The sequence below is a fragment of the Triticum urartu genome, chromosome 1, assembly GCF_003073215.2.
Source record: "Triticum urartu cultivar G1812 chromosome 1, Tu2.1, whole genome shotgun sequence".
NCBI classification, from domain to species: Eukaryota; Viridiplantae; Streptophyta; class Magnoliopsida; order Poales; family Poaceae; genus Triticum; species Triticum urartu.
The window spans coordinates 387,263,370-387,283,221 of NC_053022.1; the positions used below are offsets into that span (position 1 = coordinate 387,263,370).

A 19,852-nucleotide genomic window follows, 5' to 3' on the forward strand; every position below is an offset into this window, starting at 1 on the left:
CTTCACGCAGAATGTTGAAGGTGTTGAAGCCATGTCCAGGGTCTATCCTATGGCTGGCACTACACGTGCACCAGCATCAACCGAAGCCACAGATAGCACAAACGCTCCAAGACCCAAGAAGCGTGCTCGTGTCCTCACTGACCGAGAGCTTCTTGTGGCCCTTCACCAAAAGCAAGATAGGCATCACGACTGGCTGAAACGTCATATGAAGAGCCTCTTGGTGGATGTCAATCGTCTTCGAAACTTGGCCACCAAGAATGCCTTCGTTACGCATGAGACTTGCCGTCGTACGTGGAAAGGGCTCTCAATGATCTGCACTGAAGCTGAACTTGTAGAGGATGGCTTCACAGAGCGCTTCAAATTTGACACCACACCTCCTAGGAGGGCTGTGATGCGCAACACACCGTCACTTGAAGACTCTGAGTATTCCTCATCTGCTGCCACTGTCACTGCGAGGATCATTGATGAAGATGATGATGCTACTTCACCACCACCCGCTTCAGCACCTCAAAGCTCAGCACCGCCAAACAACTCCACCGACCCTACTGCGCCTGGGAACGCGTAGAAAACTCTATGTCTTCAAACCTTTTTGGTCATTCCTGACAAAAGGGGTAGAAGCATATGATGTTTATAGTCTTCAAGCGGGTCAATATGGGCGGGTGCCTTGTTTTGTTATACTTGCTTCGTGTTTGCAACTCTTGTTTTGCTTCATTTGGTTCTTTTGAGTTGTAAACACTAAAACTCGATGGTCATCTGCTACTTGTTTTACCACTCCTTTTGCGAAGATAAATTCCGCATGTGCGACGATAAATTCCACACTCATCTCATTCTGCAGACGTCCATTTTCCATTATGCATGTTATTATCTTCATATACTTTCACATGCATAGTAGATTGTCATCATAAGCTGAAGCTGATCTCCACAAGTACAACCTGCCATGTGCATTTGCATTCCAAAAGCAAACTAATTTATATGCACATCTTCAGGGGGAGCACTTGCAACTTATGATGACAATTCCTTTACAGACTTCACACTTTATATTCCCCGTTGAAAACTTCAACTAGTTTGTCATCAATCACCAAAAAGGGGGAGATTGTAAGTGCATCTAGTGCCACCCCTAGTTGGTTTTGGAGTATTGATGACAAACCTAGTTGAGGGACTAATGTGTTTGTGAGAATTGCAGGAAAACACAGGTAGAAGTCCCTCATTGATTCGGTTTACTACCAGAGATGACCCCTAAAAATGAATGAAGACATTGAAGTCAAAGGTGGTATATGAAGATATTCACATTGAAGACTATGACAACAGAAGACACGTTATGAAGCCTATGGAACTCGAAGACTTAGATCCTTCGTAGTTCTTTTTATTTTTGTTGAGTCATAGGAACCACCGTACTGTTAAGTGGGGTCCAGGAGAACAAGTCAGAATGACTTAAGTGATGCCTAAATCAAAAACCTATGTCTTCGAGTGAAGACAATGAGAGCAAATCTTGTCTAGAGCCGGACAAGTCAGCTTTGCTTGTAGCCCAAGTAAAGTTGCCATGAGAGTTCGAAATCTGACCGTTGAGATACGTGTCAGTTCCTTAGTGACCCAGGGTCATTTCGGACAAATCAGGTCGGGTTGCCAAGTGGCTATAAATAGCCCACCCCCACAACCATAAACAGTTGGCTGCTCAGATTTCAGTGCACGGCTTTTGTCGTTTGAGAGCAACCCACCTCGAAGCCTTTGAGAGAAAATTCCTAGTGAGGAGAAAAGCCCTAACCACCCAGAGCCAGAGTAAATTGGGCATCACTTAAGTCTTCTTGTCTGTGTGATCTGAAGACTTATTACACTTGAGGATTGTGAATCCTCCAGACGGTTAGGCGTCGCGTTCAGAGCATCCAAGAGACATTGTGGATTGCTAGTGAACGAAGTCTGTGAAGGTTTGGGAGTCTACCTTGAAGACTTACCAGAGTGATTGGGCGAGGACTAAGTGACCTTAGCTCAAGGAGATTACGGTGAGGACTTGGTGTCCCGAACTATGTGTTCAGGACTGGGTGTCCGGGACTGTGTGTTCTAAGGTTTAAATACCTAGCCGCTCCAACCAGACGTACAGTTGTCACAGCAACTGGAACTGGTCCAACATATCATTGTCTTCAACGAGTCACTGGTTTCATCTTCACTTCCTTCTCTTGCTGTTACTCATTGTGAAGTCATTGCATGCTTGCTTTATCATTTGTCTTCACAACGTGAATGCATGATCTGTTTGGCTTCATAACTTCTTTCTAATTGATCCTTATTACACTGAAGCTGTTTGTCACTGTGCTTTCACTCTATTGAATACATGACCATGGCTGGCCTAGTGTAATCTAACTTCCGCTGCATAGTAATAGGCATAATCTTCACTGTTTGTCTTCATAACTCCCAAGTTTTGAAGACTTTTCATAAAAATCGCCTATTCACCCCCCCCCCCTCTATTCGATATAACGCACTTTCAGCTTCATCGGCGGCGACCTCTGTCTCCATCTGCTCCACAGCGGATGGATCTGACAGCCGGAAAAGGGGAGAAGAGTCAAACAGAATCCAGCAGAAACCCATAAAGATCAAGAAAAGAAGGATCCAAGAGAAGTTTTGAAGCAAGGGGAGTACCTGCACCAGGCTCTGCGGTTGTGGTCTCCGTGGTCGGGGGGCCGCTGGCGCTGTCCCTCGCCGGAGAACCCTCCCTTGCCGGAGACTTCTCCCTCACCGGGAAGCCTTCCCTTGCCGGAGAATTCTCCCTTGTCAGGGGATTCTCCCTTGGCTCTTGGTGGGGCTGCTCGGCTCCTACACAAGTCAATAAGCAGATATCAGCAAAGACAAGTACCCATGCGCGCCTCGCCGCGGAAAATAATTCACACTTACGCTGGGGGCTGCCATGGAGGAAAGTCGCCGGCTCCGGCAAGGTTGTCTCGGCCACGCCACCTGTTGTCACAGTGGGCTCGTCCTCGATGATGATCACCGGAGCCTTAGCTCTCTTTGCCGCTCTCTGGGCCAGAGTCCTAAAGAGGAACAGATTCAGGGAAAAGCAAGTGAGAAACAAGACCAACAGCAAGAGTTGAAGAAATGCAAGTACAACAAGAGAAGCTTACTCTTCTTCTTCTTCCTCGTCGGAGCTTAACGCGAAGAAGTCAAAGCCTGGCGCGCGCCCGGAGCGAGGAGGTGGAGGAGAAGCTTCCCTTGGCCGCTTGGCGGGAGCAGTGGCGGCGGTCTGAGACGACCCCGCTCTGGCTGTCAGCGCGGCGTGAGTAGCGGCAGGGACTGAAGCGGTGGTCCGGCTAGACTCCGCTCCAGTTGCCGTCGTAGCATGAGGCGCTCCCGCGGCAACGGTGTTTGCCATGGTCGAGCGTGTCATGCGGCGTGGCGACTGTTGGCCCGCTTGCCGCTCCGCCACATCACCAACCTTGCGGAGACGCCTTCTTGGTGGGGATGGAGGCTCTGCTTCTGGTGGGCTGTCTGAAGACGAGGTGGAAGAAGAGTCGATTTGCAACGAGCCGCTCGCGTCCTTGGTGGGCTCGCTCGGCTCGGTGTCTTGCCCGGCAAGTCCCTTCTTGCCGGCAGGCTCCCCTCGCTCAGCACGGCTTGCCGCTTCTGCTGCATCGGCCTCCTCCACAGTGAACCCGAACTCGCCCGCGGCTGCGGCTGCCGCTGCCTCCTCCAGCCTAGTGGCGATGAGCGCCATCTCCGCATCCGTGGTGTCGCGGGTGAGGCCGTCCTTCTCGTCGAGGCGGATTGGCACTTCCACCAAGTCGTCGAAGAATTGCTGCATGACCTCGTCTGCAGGCTTCTGCCAAGTTGGCACAATCCCGTGCGAGTCGCACTCCGGCATCATTGCACGGATGCGGTCGAGCGTGGAATTGTTGCACAAAGGCACGACGCCCCCCGGCAACCTGAACACCTCGGGATGCTGGGGGTCATATTTGAACAGCTCCTGCAGCATCGCGTTGAGCTCCAGAACTGTGAAGTTGTAATTGAGGCCTGGCCGCAGCCTCATGATGTCTGCCACGTTCTTGAACTCCCAAGTGGGCCTCCCTCGTTCCTGCAGGGGGGCGATGCGGCGGCGAAGGAAGTCTGCGCCAACAGCGCCAACAGTAAGCCCGGCAAGCCTCAGGCGCAGGATCCTGGTGACGGCAATCTTCAGCCTGGCGTCCTCCGGAGCCATGTCACTCCAATCGCTGTCGCGTGCTACTGGGGTTCAGCGTCGGACGGTGAATGGCTGCGGGCTCTCCTCGTCGATCCAGCACCAATCAGCTCTCCACTCCTCCCACTTGCCGCGGAATTCTCCCTCCAGATAGGTCTCTTTCTTGCTGGGCCTTGAGATCCAGGCAATCCCGCCGGATAGAGGCTCTCCTCTCTCTACTCGGGGTATGAAAAAGTGGCGGAAGAGGGCTACGTTGGGTAGAACTCCGACAAAGTTTTCGCAGAGGTGTGCGAAAACTGCCATTGTCAGGACGGCGTTGGGGGTGAAGTCAAGGAGATGGAATCCATAGGTGTTCATGATGTCACAGAAGAAATCAGAGAAGGGCGGGCAGAGCCCGCAATAGAAGAACAATGCGAAGAAGGGGTACCCATTCGGAGCCTTCTTCCAAGCGGCGGCGGGGAGAACCTTTGTGCGCGGATGCGCGCGCGTCTCCGCCGACCAGAACAGATAGTAGTTCTCCCTCAGCTCCTTCGCGCCGAGCTTGGGAGGGAAAACGGACCGCTCCTTCCGCAGCGCCGCGAGCCGCTGCGCCTCGGTCGTCTTCACGGTCTTCCCCTTGTCGGCTTTTGGAGCCATGGCGGAAGTAGTGGAGGAGGTCGACGGCGTTGGTGGTGCTAGTGGCGATGGGGGGCGGAGCGCTGCTCTCTCTCTCTCAGCTTTGGGGAGGCAAGGGAGCGGCGGAGATTTCTGAGATTGGGAACGGCAACGGGCGAGTGGGCCAACTGCCCCTGTTTCCCCTGCTTATAAAGGGGGAGCGGGCGGACGTTCCGCATTTCCGAATAAAGAAACCCCCACGACCTCTCCCACGACGCCGCATTCAACGCGTGCCGTTCGGGGAGGGCGCAGTGGATACGGAGTGAGATACGGCGTAACCTAGGCCGCGCGTGCCCGTGCCCTGTTTTGGGCCTGGCCCAACAGCGCTCGGCACCATGTATGGCCCAGGCCCGGAGGCTCCTGTCGGTGTACTAGAGTAGGGATATCCTAGTATCCCGAACTTGTGCACGGGCAGTCGCAGCATCCCGCGGCAAGGCTTGCCGGGTGACCGCCAAGATCCTCCGTGGTTCCTTTGGAGCCATTCAAGAACAAAGTGTCCAAGTCAAGAAGACAAGACCCCGGCAAGAGGAGCTTGCCGGGAAGGCCACTCAAGGCATTTCAAGGAACTTGCCGCGGCGCACCACGCGTTCCGGCAAGACCCGGTGAGCGACAAGCTCCCGGACGCGGCAAGACTACGACCGCGGCAAGGCGCTCGCCGCGGCAAGCCACCTCTCCGCGCCCGCGCTCCAGCACATCCACCAACGTGTCGCTCTGGGGCCCTTCCAGGCGTACGTGGCGGAAGGCTGTGCAGCTAGGGACGTGCGGTGGCAAGCGGCGCTGACAAGATCGCCATCGTGGCGAACGGTGGCGTCCCTGGCGGTCCCTTTTCGCACTGTTTAGGCGACACAGACGGGCATTTAAGACCCTTGTCCCCTGCCGTCAGGGTTAGGTATGATACACTGTAGCAGGTAGCTGTGCCTACCACAGCACCTTTCCATTTTTGCCCTTTACCTCCGTTGCCACCTGTCGGTAGCCCCTTGAGCATATAAAAGGAGGCCCGTGTGCAACGTAGAGGGGGGTTAGCCAGTTCGAACACTCACGCTCGGTCTTGCTAGCCGCTGGTGTGTACTGTAGCACTCCGCGCTCCCGAGCTAGAAATCAATACAAAACCACAAAGCAGGAGTAGGGTTTTACGCATCCGTGCGGCCCGAACCTGGGTAAATCGCTCGCGTGCTTCGCCTCGATTTGCTCTTTGCACGATCTCCGCCCCCGCCGAACCGAAAGGGACCCGGCCCGCCGGTCCCATAGGTGCCAGTGGATCAGCACCCCGGCACCGCCGGTCGGTGGCAGCCACCACCATTTCCCCCCATTTTTTTTCAAAAACACTCACGCCCGCGCGCGCCCCCGCCCCCCAACCAGCCATGGAGGACGCAATCGACCTCGACCTCGACGCCGCCGCCGGCCTCGCCTCCCTCGCCTTGTCCGGCGCCGTCGCCCCCTCCGGGAAAGGCAAGCCTCGTGCCCCACGCAAGACCGCCGCCGCGACCAACTCCAAGAAGGAGGACAAGAGAGATGCGGCCACCAACGCCTTGATCGCAAGCGTGGACGGCATGATGAATAAGAAGGACTCAAAGGAGGAGGAGCGCCGACGTTTCAAGGCGGAGCAAAATGGATGCTTTCATGGAGATCCAAAGGAGGAGGCTTGATCTTGACGCCGAGAAGCAAGCCAAGATGTTCGAGCTCGAGGCGGAGAAGCAAGCCAAGATGCTAGAGATCGAGGCCGCCAACGCCAAGACCAAGGCGAAAGAAGTGGCTCTTGCGAGCATGATGACCGGGGTGGAGATCATGAAGGTGGATCTCAACACTGTGTCGCCAAGGAAGAGGCCGTGGTTCGAGAAGATGCAGGCCGACATGCTCAAGTTCGACGACGAGTGATCTATGGCGGCGAGGGCCATCTTTTTTGTATACCGGCAGGTGTGCCGACATGATCACGGGAGCCGCCATGGCGTGGTCGAACTCAAGTCCCACCCTTTTTTGTGTGCTGACATGTGTGCCGGACGGCTGGCGAGTGCGCCAGCATGAACTAGGGTGATATTTTCTGAAGCCGGCATTGTATGCCGGCGCTAGCATGATGCCGGCATGAGACATGGCCGCTGGCATAATCGGCCATGGGCCATTTTTATTTAAAAGTTGAATGCGGGCATAAAATGAGTCGGCGCGTTGGGTGCACTGCCAACCCAAATACAAAATTGGGCGGACGTCGGGCGGGCGGCCGACCCGAACAGACAAAAAACGAACAAATGCGCCGTCAGTTTGAGTCGGCCGCCGTAGGAGTTGCTCTAATCATGCTTCCGTACGTATTCAGTCTTGTTTCATCATAATCATCATCATAGTATAATCCCCGGCTGTGCCTCCCAACCTCGAGCTGGTCCACTAGAAACAGTTTTGGCTCTATGATACCGAGGGGCTTCATCTGACCTGGTCCTTTTTCTTTGGCTAAACGAGACAAGAAACCCAGGAAAACGTCGTCTTCTCGTCCGTACGCGCGCCAGCTCTATCCACCTAGCGAGCTCCATTCGGAAGCCTACTCACAGTAGGAATTTAGTACACAAAGGACGTCCACAATGCACAAGACGCATCGCCAGCTCCATCAGTTTTTCTTTTGTTATACTCCCTTCGTCTAAAAATACTTGTCCTTAAAATGGTTGTATCTAGACTTATTTTAGTTATAGATACGTATATTTTATTCATTTTGAGAACAAGTATTTCCGGACGGAGTAGTATATATCCTCAGCAGCCATCCCAAACGCGACCCCGGCTCCATCTCCAACTCCAAGACCCGAGCCGTCACGCACTAGAAGAGCCGGATTAAGAAACCTCACCACTAACGGATGGCATCAGATCATCGGATACGACAGATACCGGCAGGTCGGAGAGCTAGTTGGGCAGGGGGCCGCCGGATCGTGACCGGACCTGGACGGCGCCCGCCGTGCCAGTTTAAGCTTGAGCTCGGTGGCTGGGCGGCGCGTGTGGGACTGCCGATTGGCATCTTTTCGCCTACGTATGGTAACAGACGTGTCTGTCCCGGCCTCTGGATCTTGTTGCTTGGCTCTGCCTCTCACGGCGCCGCACGTAACGTGCGTGACGCATGGACGCCATGTGTTCCAGCGCCATTGCACCGGCCTGCTTTAATCACTTTGCTATTTTTTTGTGATAGTAATAATGCCCGAAGAAGAGAAAAACTGTACATGTGAATTCCCACATTGAGACATACGTACTACGTACGTACAAGAAAGGGTCGTAGAGATACCTCGGTCTTCACCTACACGATGCATCCATCGTGACACGGTGGGAATCGTGGCCTTCGCGGGCAGTTTCACCCTCGCGGAACCCGGCGTGAACAAGGCGGTTGCTGCCGCGTGAGTCCGTCAGGGTGGGTCAAACTCAACTCGCAAGTCACCACGCCACGTCCCCATCAACCGTCGGACTCCACGCGGCGAAGCAAACTAAACCATCTCGCCGGCTCCACGCTCGCCCGCAGGCCGCAGCTGCCTCCATCTATCCACTTCCCCGCCCCGCCCCGCCCCTAAAACAATCCGGCCAACCAACCAACCCCACTGCCCGATCAGCTCCGTCTACCGCAACCCGACGCACCGCCCACGACGGGCCGCCGTCCTCGCGCGCAGGCTCCGACGGCGCGGGGGGCATGGAGAAGAAGCTGCCTCTGGCGCTGGCGCTGGCGCAGAAGCATGGCGCCGGGGAGCCCGCGTGGGCGCGGCCGTGGCGGTGGGCCAAGACGGCCTTCTTCCTCGTCGCCATGCTCGCCTCGCTGCTGCTCGTCTGCGCGCCGCCCCTGCTCGTCGTGCTCCTCGACCTCGCCCTCCCGCCCATGCTCCTCTCCGCGCACCTCCGCGCCGACGCCGGCGCCGAGCCCCCGCACCGGTCCTTCGTGCCGGCCATGCTCGACCAAGCGCGCGCGTTCGAGTTCCGGTCCTCCCTCGTCGACCTGCCCGCCGTCTCCGCCGCGCGCGCCCTGCTCATCCTCTGTGAGTACTTCTTGGCATTGCAACCTCGGTTTCCTTCCTTCTCGGTCACGGCCGAGCTGACCGGTTGAGTTTTTTCTTGTGCCGGCGGCGACAGGCGCGTACACGGTGTGCGGGGGAGGAGGAGGCGCGTACCTGTGGGTGGTGGCGGCGAGCGCCGCGGCGTCCGCGTCGTACGTGCTGGCCAAGGCGGCCGCCGTGCTGCCGCGCGGCGCCGCGCCGCAGGGGAAGGGCGCCGGCGGGCCGGAGCCGATGCTCCTGCTCTCCCTGTCGCTCGCGGCCGCGCACCTCGCCGTCGCGTACCGGGCCAGCTGCCGCGAGCGCCGCCGCCTGCTCGTCTACCGGATCGACGTGGAGGCCGTGAGTACCCTCGCCCCCTCGCCTTTGCTTCTCTGAAAAATCCACGTTTGCGTGACGAAAAACAATATTATCCCGCCGGCGCCGAGCCGACGGCGTGATTCCTGAGAACAAACCAGACATTATTAGGCTGGGCTGTCGTCCGTGCTTTCGGTGAGAAAGAGGGTCGAGGAACCAAATACGATTCGCTCGCCAAGTCATTAGCGCGTAGCTGCCGATATGTTTAAGCCAAAAGCAGTGCTTTTCTACTTACTAACAATGAAGTCATCTAAACAAATGGATCGGACGCTTCTGGCACTCTGCACCGGACGAGAAAAGCAGTGAGCTTTTACTTTCTTATACTCAACCAGCATCTGAAAAAAGAGCCATTTTCATTTGTGAATGCAGGTACGGCTGAAAGGGGGCCACCAGACACCCAAGGGGCTGAAGCAGTGCAGCGTCTGACATGGTGTTCTCAACTTCTGATCCGTACTTGTAGTACAGTAGTAGTGGGTGGAGATAGTTTTTCTTGCTAGCCAAAATTTTGTCAAGTTATTATGCAAAAATTGTGAGGTCCATTTGGGATTGGGAACGGTGCTTACATGTAAGTGAAGGAGATACTGTAAATACGGAACAAACAGTCGTGCTTAGCTCAGTTCGGCCTCCTGCGATGCAATTGCAACGAAATGCAGGACGAGCCGTGTGGCCGACCACCCGTTGTTTTGTGTGCTCATTCTCATGCTTTCCTGCAGTTCAAGACTTTCTTAGATAGTTTCTGTGCCTATCTAGTGTATTCACCATATTAAGCAAAAGAAGGATCCAACAAAAAGTTTCTGTGCCTACAAGTTGGACCTCTCAAAGGCTTACGATAGGGTGGATTGGAAGTTCTTGAAGCAAGTGATGCAAAAGTTGGGTTTGTCTCAACGATGGGTGGACTGGATAATGTCTTGTGTCACATCGGTGAGATATTCTGTCAAACTTAATGGGACCCTCTTAGATTCATTTGCACCGTCGCGTGGTCTTCGGCAAGGCGATCCTCTATCCCCCTTCTTGTTCCTTTTCGTGGCAGATGGTCTGTCCGCTATTCTGAAGCATTATGTGTCTTCTGGTGATATATCTCCGATCAAGGTGTGTAGAAGAGCACCGGGTATCTCACATCTTTTATTTGCTGATGACACCATGCTTTTCTTTGAGGCAAGCAGAGCCCAGGCTGAGAAAGTTAAATTGGCTTTGGATCAATACGGGGTAGCAACGGGACAATCTCTTAATTTTGATAAGTGTTCCATCCTCTTTGGTATTGCATGCCCCGAAGATATTCAGGAGGAAGTTAGGGGGGTGCTGCATGTTACTAGCTTAGTGTTTGAGGAGAAGTACCTTGGCCTTCCAACTCCAGAGGGTCGCATGTCAAAAGGGAGATTCCAAAACCTTCAGATGAGTTTAACCAAGCGTTTGGTCCAATGGGGAGACAGTCACCTTGCCCAATCGGGGAGGGAGACTCTTATTAAATCTGTTGCGCTTGCTCTTCCTACATATATGATGGGTGTTTTCAAGATTTCATTCTCAGTGTATGATGAATTAACACGGATGGTATGTGCCTTTTATTGGGGTGCTGAAAAAGGTAAGAGGAAAGTACACTAGCGTGCATGGGAGGATTTACAACAACCAAAGAGTAAAGGAGGTGCCGGGTTTAGAGATTACAGAATATTTAATCAAGCCTTATTAGCACGACAAGCTTGGAGATTGATTTCAAAACCTGATAGCCTGTGTGCACAAGTGCTCAAAGCCAGGTACTATCCGGATGGAAACATAGAGGATACTGTCTTCTCCGGCAATGCATCTTCTTCGTGGCAAGCAATCAGCCATGGCCTTGATCTGTTAAAAAAGGGCTTAATCTGGAGAGTGGGGAACGGCAGAAGTATTCGTGTGTGGCGCGATAATTGGATTCCAAGACCCTTCTCCTATAAACCCATCACCTTACAAGGAAGATGCAGAATCCGCTTCGTGTCTGATCTACTTAATGATAATGGCTCATGGAATGTTGGGCTGTTGCAGGAGTATTTCCTCCCGGCTGATGTAAATGAGATACTGAAAATAAGGGCGTCTCCTAGACATGAGGACGACACCTTGGGTTGGGGGCCGGGCAAGTTTGGCGTTTTTTCGGTCAAGAGTGCATACCAATTGGGTTTTGAAGAGGCTCACAGGAGTTCGGCAACGGGCTCTAGCTCGCGACCTAATGGCCGACGCTCTTGTTGGAAGCTCATATGGTCTTCGGATGTTCCTCCTACGGTCCAGAATTTTGCGTGGCAGGTTGCTACAAACTCGCTGCCGACATGGTGCAACAAGTACAGGCGTGGACTTGAAACAAGTAACCTTTGTCCGGTATGTGCTAGTGAACCAAAGGACTGCTACCATGCTCTCTGTCGCTGCTCCTTTGCGAGGATCTTATGGGATGCAATGTCTGAAGTTTGGCCTCTCCCATGTTTATCTACCCTGCAAAATAACGGGGATGAGTGGCTGTTGCATGCACTTGAACCGCTACAGGAGATTGAGAGATCTATGTTATTGCTATCCATGTGGAGGGTATGGCATATACGCAATGAGGTCGTACACCATAAACCAGCCCCGCCTATGGAAGCGTCAAAAAGATTCTTGGTAAGCTATTTGGACTCTCTGATTGGTATTAAAATTGATCTCTCTACTGATCCACGCAAAGGCAAGTCTGCCATCACATATGAAAGACGAAGTCCGCATATGATAATGGAAAAAAAAGGTTACTAAGTGGTCAGCGCCAAAGTCCGGATGGGTGAAGCTTAATACTGATGGGTCTTTTGCGGACGACGGAACAGCTGGCGCTGGAATGGTCCTACGTGATGATAAGGGAGCGATAATTTTTTTCTCTTGCAGGCAATTGTTCTCTTGCCGTGAGGCACTGGAAGCTGAGTTATGTGCCTGTATGGAAGGTTTGTCCTTTGCCATCCGGAGAAGTGAGCTACCGGTGATCGTGGAAATGGACTCAATTGTGGCGGTGAAGATGATCCAAGCTTCGGAGGTTGACCGATCCATTTACTCGTCCATCAGAAAGGAGATTAAATATCTTATGTCTCTTCATGAAGTTTGTATTACTCATGTAAATCGTAGCCAGAATAAGGTTAGTGATAGCCTAGCTAATTTTGCTCGTATTGAGGGTAAAACCATGACTTGGTTGGGCTCTGGACCTCACATATCCATAGAGTTGGCTGCGATGGACTGTACAAGTGTAGAGATTGAGTAATACAAGTTTTTTTCACCCGCAAAAAAGAAAAAAAACAAGACTTTCTTAGAGTAGAGGTCCTATTTTTTTCCAGAAACATGCCACTTGCTTCTCTAATGTCACACGCGGAGAAGGAAATTTGGGCGAAATTTCAGAGAAAACTAGTCGACGACGGAAGCTGAAGAAAACAGGCCTGCTTCTGAAGCTAGGAACATATGTCGCTGTTACAAGTCTGAACTTGTGATCTGTTCCCCGGTTTGCCGTTTGTGGCTGTAGAGTTCAGAAACGAGCCAGTGTTTTCAAAGAGGCACTAGCGATTTGATGGCATCACGTCGGGCGAGCCTCATTTGCCGAGGCCAAGCGGAAGTGCAGATATGTCGTCTGCCATGACGCTCGGCCAAGGCGTTTTTATCGGCGGCGTGGCAAGGGGACGTGCGACCTACGTACTGCTACCTATAGTAGTGCGAAGCTACAGCTACGGCCTACGTGTACGGGAGAGAAGTGCCGTTCGTTTGCCAGGCACGATCTCGCCACCAGTTGCACGCTTTTCTGGAAGAAAACTCGCAGATCATATCTGCCTCTTCCTGGAGGAAAATGATCATAACTTGTTTTTCTTTTCTTATGAATCTACTGTACCATCCTCGCCCTTTCTAGAAGATTCTTTAGGATAGGCTGTCATGTTGCTTAATTGTGGATGGACGGTTTTGTTGGACCACCAAATGGCAAGAACCTATTTCCTGCCAAACGACAGGAACCTTTTCTCGTTGTTGCAAATGATGTAGATCGAGTGACCGATTGCAGCCTGGATCGGTTGCTCTCGTCGCGCACCATGCGTCCGTTGAGCCCACGCACCGCTCACCTTAGATCATCCAGCAGTCTGGGTGGGCCGCTCGATCACTGACCGATTACGAAATTTTGATTCAGATGGACGCCTCAAACGGGTCTCAAACGCCCGAGTTAACCGACACCCCTCTTATCCAGCCTAAAAATGAGCGGATATGGGGCGCCCATGTGCGCTAGCCATGTCACACTGACATCGGGGTCCCACGCAGAATCTCACGGAAACCCAACAGTCCGACGGACGTCTCCTCCGGTGGGGGTGTGAACGCCGTGTGGCGCCGGTTCGGCTAGCTGCCCGTGGCCAAATCCGGCTATTTAAGCCGGCCGGTGTACCCCCAACGCTCACCTCCTCTCTCCCGCTCCGCACCGCCAGCTCGAGCCCGCCCACCTCCTCTCTCTCGTTCCGGCTCTCTTCCCACACTCTTCACCTTCGCCATGGTCCGGAAGAAGATAACCACCTACGCCATGCTCATGCCGGAGCGTCGGTACGAGATCCAGCAAGAAATCTGGGCAAGGCGCACTGCACGCATCGCTCTCAGGCTGCCTCCGAACTTGCCGGAGCTGGAGGAGGTGGAGGAGCAGGCGAAGGAGGAGGAGGGAGAGGAGCAGCAACCGGCTCCGATGGAGGACGACGAGGAGGCGGAGCAGCCAGAGCAGGAGCTGCCGCTGGCTCCGGGCTTCACATGGAGCAAGCGGAGGCGGAGTTCGCCATCGCCCAAGCGAACGAGATGGCGGAGCAGCAGGCCATCCTGGAGTCCATCCAGGATGAGGCCTATGTGGAAGCTAATCGACGGTTCATCCGACTCGAATGGACGGCGACGACGCCCTCTTCGACGAGGTCGAAGCGAGATGGATGCACATGCCGCCACGAAGGAGCCGCAGGAGCCGGAGCTGCAGCTGTCGTCCATGTAGCCGCCGCCAGGCATGAAGATAGTGGACTTCTCCGACAAAGACTAGGCTAGTTGATCTACATGGTATGTTGGATTTTTTTTACATGCTTTTGTATGAATTTAAGACTTTCATTGCAAAGTATCCGGATGGAGATATAAAAATTTAAGACTTAACTGATCAATGTCCGTGGACGCGCATGATGCATCCGCGGGCTTTGAGGGCCTGAATTTGCCTACCCTGGATGTAGATGCACTTATCCACTCGAACGCATTTTCTCCTCCTCTCATTTCTTCATGTACACCTCACCTTCTCCCGCATGCCCCCGACCACCGCTACCTGCCGCTGCAAGCCGGCGACCAGCACGTACAAAGCAATTCCTATTTACTGCATGACACGGCACATACACATCCAACGCGCACCCTCATCCACCGGTTTTGGGAAGGTTCCGGAACCATCGACCGTTTTTTGTTCTCTTTTTCCTATGTTTTTCTTTTGGTTAACTGCAGGTTTTCTATTTTGGTATTTCAGTTTTGTTTTCAAACTAAGGAACACTTTTTGAAATCAGGTATATTTTAAAATTTTGGGAACATCATTTAAATTGATGACAGTGATCGATTTAAAATTTGGGGAACATAATTTAGGCCAGCCGGGGGACAGTTTTGAGAAGGTTCCAGACTGGTTTTAGAACCTTCTATTTGTTGTTTTCTTTTCTTTTCACTAGGACAGTGCACATACATTGCAACGAGATATAAATATTTTAGTAAGTTAGATTGTGATTTGCCTGCCCATATTATTATGATTGTATAAATAAATATTTGGCAAACCTTGCCTGTGATTTACCATATAGTTTGATGAGAAGTTTCGTAAGTGAGGTAAGGTGAAATTGATGTAGAATGTAAGTAAATTAAGGTAATTGAATAATTGAATAGCGTATAGGGAAGGTGCAAAAAAAGGTGTGGAGGGACTAATAAACCGGTTGAAAAAATATCGTTAGAGGGACGTGGTGGGAAAGGGAGAATCAGTTGACCAAGCGTTCATAGAAAAGGAACGCTACTCATTTTTTAAATAGTGAGATAGGTTTTCCGAATTTCTTTTGTGTTTTTCTTTGTTTTTTACTGGCTTTTCTCGGTTTTTGGTTCTTTATTTAAGTCATAATATTTTTTGAAATTCGTGTTATTAGGAAAATTTGAATTTTCTGAAATTTGTGAACATTTTCTAAAAACATGAATGGATTTTTAAAATCCACATTCATTTATATAAACTTGTGAACAATTTTCAAATTCTTGGTTTATACTGTATTAAAATTCACAAACATTTTTAAAATTCATGAATAACTTTTTGAAAGCCGCATATTTTTTAAAAAAAATGTGAACGTTCTTTAATCTAATGAAGACTTTTGAAATTCATCGTTTTTTTAATTGGCAAACATTTTTTAAAAGTTGAGAAGGCCTATTCGTGAACAGGCTACTCCGCTCGATGGGCGGGGCCCATTTGAGGGGAGCAACTAGTTAACGAGCGCTTCTTCGGGAGCCTCGCAACGATCAGCGCCACTTGGCGCGCTCTCAGCCATTCGCCACGTGTCGCGCTCTGGACGCTTCTTCGGATTTTATTTTTTTTATTTTTTCACACGCGTTTTCGTCTTTTTAAACGTTTTTTTAGTTTTGGTTTTTCCCCGTCTTTCTTAGCTTTTCGATCAAAAAAAATTTTGAAAATTTTTTTTTTGCGCGAAAAAACGCGTTTTCTTTTTTCTTTTCCTTTCGCGAAAGTCACGGTTTTTCTTCCGCGAGAGGCATGGTTGTGCTTTATCGAGAGTCACGGCCGTGCCTTTCGGAAACAAAAAAAACGCGTTTTCTATTTTTCCTTTCTTTCGCGAGAGTCATGGTTTTGCTTCCGCGAGAGGTACGGTTGTGCTTTCGCGTGAGTCACGGCCGTGCCTCTTGGAAAGGGAAAAGCAAAACGCGTTTTCTGTTTCTTTTTCTTTCGTGAGAGTCACGGTTTTGCTTCCGCGAGAGTCACGGTTGTGCTTACGCAAAAGTCACGGCCGTGCCTCTCGGAAAGGGAAAAAATACGCGTTTCTGTTTTTTTTCTTTCGCGAGAGTTACGGTTTTGCTTTCGCGAGAGGCATGGTTGTGCTTTCGCGAGAGTCACGGCCGTGCCTCTCGGAAACGAAAAAAAACCGCATTTTCTGTTTTTTTTCACGAGAGTTACGGTTTTGCTTCCACGAGAGGCACGGTTGTGATTTCGCGAGAGGCACGGGCGTGCCTCTTTCAGAAAGGGAAAAACCGTGTTCCCGTTTCAGTTTTTTCACCCGGTTTTTTGTCCGGTTTTTTTCGTTAAAAAAAATTTGTCGAAACTTATCAACATGGGATCTAGGTTTGAAAATCTCGACGCGAGGAATCCAATGATGAAAACGGTTCGAGATTTGGACGCACGGTTTAAGAGATAAAACGTTTTGAATAAACGGATCTAAGAAAAAAGGGAAAACTCCTAGGTTGCGACAAGTGGCGCGCTGCATGTGCGCCACTTGTCACGACCTGAGAAAATGAAGTGTTCTTTGCAACGAGTACTCCTTAATTAGTGATTTCGCCATTTAAGAGGGGGCCGTGAGCGACGTCTGCTTTGGTGCTTGCTATAAGCGACAGACGGCGGGAGCTCCTATAGGCCGCTCGCTGCGGCGAAATGCCGGCGCTTCGCACAGGAGCGTCTAGCGTAGGCCGACCCATTTACAGTGGCACGCGGCAGCACGTTCCCGAAATGAAAAATCCCAAAAAAGAAAATGGCGCTACCGCTATAACTCGAACACACGACTTCGATCTAATTGGCCTGCCGTGCAAACCACTGCCATGTAGACGTTCTCATGTTCAACTAGCAGCGCGACAGTTAAAGACTACAATCCATTTATTGGGTCGAACCGATGATCTCCTACAACTGAATTTTTCAAAATTACGAATATTTTCTTCAAAATAAAAACATTTTCCGAATTTTCGTACAATTTTTGTAAAACAGGAACATTTTGATGATGTGAACAAATTTGAAAAAGGGGAACATTTCTTGAATTTCTGAACAAAATATAAAAATGTTTACATTTTTAAAACTTCCAGAACATTTTTTGAATTTGTGAACAAAATTGAAAACCATGAACTATTATTAAATTTGTGAACAAATTTGGAAATCTGGAACATTTTTTTCAATTCCCAAACTTTTTTTGAATCTTGAGAACAAATTTTGAAACGGTGAACAATTTTAAAAAATCCTGAACAAATTTGGAAGCGTAAACAATTTTTTAAAGCACGAGAATTTTTTGAATCTTGAGAACATATTTTGAAACGGAGAGAAATTTTGAAAAATTCCGAAAAAACTTGGAAGTGCGAACAATTTTTTAAAGCACAAACATTTTTTGAATCTTGACAACATATTTTGGCCTGGAGAGATTTTTTGAAAAATCCCAAACTAATTTGGAAGCGAGAACATTTTTTGAATATGTGAAAAAATTGAAATCCAGTACATTTTCTGAATTTCAGAAGTTTTGTGCTTTTTTGTGTAATGAGAACAATTTTTTAATTTTTGAGATTTTTTTTCAAAAGCTGAACATTTTTTGGAAACACGAACAAAATTTAAATTTTTGAGGTTTTTAAAAAGGAAGAGAAGAAAAGAAAAAGAAATAAACAAGGAAATCACAAAACATTTTGTAAAACTGCGAACATATTCTGAAAAAGAAAATTAAACTTAAAAAAGAAAGTGAAACAAAAAACAAAAACGGAAAAAATGAAAAAGAAACAGAAACGAAAAAAAGAAATAAAAAACAATAGAAAGTAGAAAAAAACGATACAGGAAAAAACCCGGTTCAGAGAATCTTCTAGAAGGTTTCCAAAATCGGTTTGGACGCATTATGTGTGGGCCGGCCCATTTCTGTCGCTCGCTGCGCTGCCCCTGTCGCCGCAGCGAAAGGCGAATAGGATTTTCCACAGAGGGCAGCGCTCCGCGCATCTTGGCAAGCGGCGGCGATAGCTCCAGGGCCATCAGGTGGGCCCGTCACTGCGAGGACCCCGCCGTGCATCGCCCTCCTCGTCTTCGGGTTGGCGGAGCACGCAAGGAGCCACGGCGCATCCTCCACCACAGGACGAATCCGCCGGGCCCCACGAATCGCGAGCCTCCCGTGAAGAACCAGGGGCATGCGCCGGACCCGTCACGGCCGTCCGATCCGAGGCATCGCCGCTGTTTTCCACGGACCCCAGGTGCACCATTCGTTACGTCGCTGGGTTCCGGCGCCCTTGCCCACACCGCCCGGTGGGCTCACCGCATCGACCTGGCTCGGCCTTCGTCTAGGTATGGGGACTGAAAGTGAGCGGCATTTCTCAAATTCACCCGTGTTATACTCGGCAGAGAAGTATCCTTGGGTTCGTATTTGAAGAAGTTTCTAATATTGTACTTCCTCTGGTTTAAAATAAGTGTCGTGGTTTGTTAAAATTTGACACTTATTTTGAAACGAAGGAAGTAGTATAGAAGGAAAGGGCCTCTCCCGATCTGGAAAATTCACAGCAGGAAAGACTGGCGCCGATCAGCGAAAGCGAACCCTTCAATACATCGCGTTCAGCCCTTCCTCAAAATCTCATTTGTTTTATTGAGGAATCACTCTTGATTCTCTAAAGGCTCTTCTCCGTCTATAACTCAAAGTTTATCTGTCTCTCATGGAAGCGCTGTATTTTCATTTTGCATACATATGTTTTGTTGGTCAAATCAACAATGAAGGCTAGGCCTAAATTATGAAATGGCCTTACATAATTTTATTATTGTGAGACACCACGATGCATCTTCCCTTGTTTGAAGAGTGAGGAAGCAGTTAGCAGCAAGCTATTGAATACAAATGCGTGAGGAGAAAGATAAATAAGGATCTGCGGTGGAAATTCATAGAGAGGGAAAAGTAGTACGAATCTCCGCGCATAATCTGACGGCTATATATTTCTTATTGGATGCGGCAATAGCAAACCCTAAATACATAACCAACAATGGCAATCTAACGGAGACACAAACAATGTTATAGCACGAGAACTAACATGTGCTCGTGATGGTTAGGAGGGTAGTTGTACCCCAACTCACAAGAGATCACCCTTCGGTCATCTAGGCCATGTGTGAATGTGTCCATGTGGCGGTCGTATGCGTGTGTGCCTCTATATCGTGATATGGGTTCTCTATCAAATCTGTTATGGTAAACCATCATATTTTGACTCTTTTGAGCATTCTCATGATCTCATATTCTTTCTAATGGATTTTTAAATTTGTGTTTCTTCTTATGCTTTTGTTATGGTGTCTCATGCAACCGGGATTTGACCATTACACTTTTGTTGTTTTTCAAATAACTGAAAAATAATCAACACCAATAATTATTCAGTTTGAAGATTGAGACTGGTGCGAGTGCACATGAAGGATGAGACCTTGACCGGACAATGAATGACAAATAAGACATAGCTATTTTTGAGGCAGTTGGGAGATAATACTCCGTATACATTTTGTCTCCCATAATATATATCGAGCCTCGATTTGAGAGTTTTTGACTTGATGATAGGATGTAGATGTTGGTTTGCCCTTTCTTCTCACCCATTTACTTGTAAAATGTTCTTAAATTCATCTTAGTGATTTCCCCTAGCTTTGTTGTAGAAATTGTTTGATGTTGATATCGTAGTATATCACCTAAGATCGTCAATGGTGGACGCACCATATCTGGATAACAATGGCATGATGGTA

At 50.0% G+C, this 19,852-nt stretch overlaps 1 protein-coding gene across 1 annotated transcript; it reads left to right on the forward strand.

Moving 5' to 3' along the window:
- Window positions 1-8,309: 8,309 nt before the first annotated feature.
- On the forward strand, window positions 8,310-9,900 carry LOC125513968. Its single transcript, XM_048679209.1, has 3 exons — window positions 8,310-8,796; window positions 8,891-9,153; window positions 9,538-9,900. Exons 1-3 carry the CDS (start codon window positions 8,457-8,459, stop codon window positions 9,592-9,594), a joined length of 660 nt encoding a protein of 219 aa, XP_048535166.1. The 5' UTR covers window positions 8,310-8,456; the 3' UTR covers window positions 9,595-9,900.
- Window positions 9,901-19,852: the final 9,952 nt, after the last annotated feature.

Excerpts from the sequence above, each read along its gene's own strand:
- LOC125513968 (XM_048679209.1), top strand. The coding sequence starts at position 8,457 with ATGGAGAAGAAGCTGCCTCTGGCGCTGGCGCTGGCGCAGAAGCATGGC. Across the intron at positions 8,797-8,890 it reads GCGCGCCCTGCTCATCCTCT|GCGCGTACACGGTGTGCGGG; the intron begins GTGAGTACTTCT and ends CGGCGGCGACAG. Across the intron at positions 9,154-9,537 it reads ACCGGATCGACGTGGAGGCC|GTACGGCTGAAAGGGGGCCA; the intron begins GTGAGTACCCTC and ends TTGTGAATGCAG.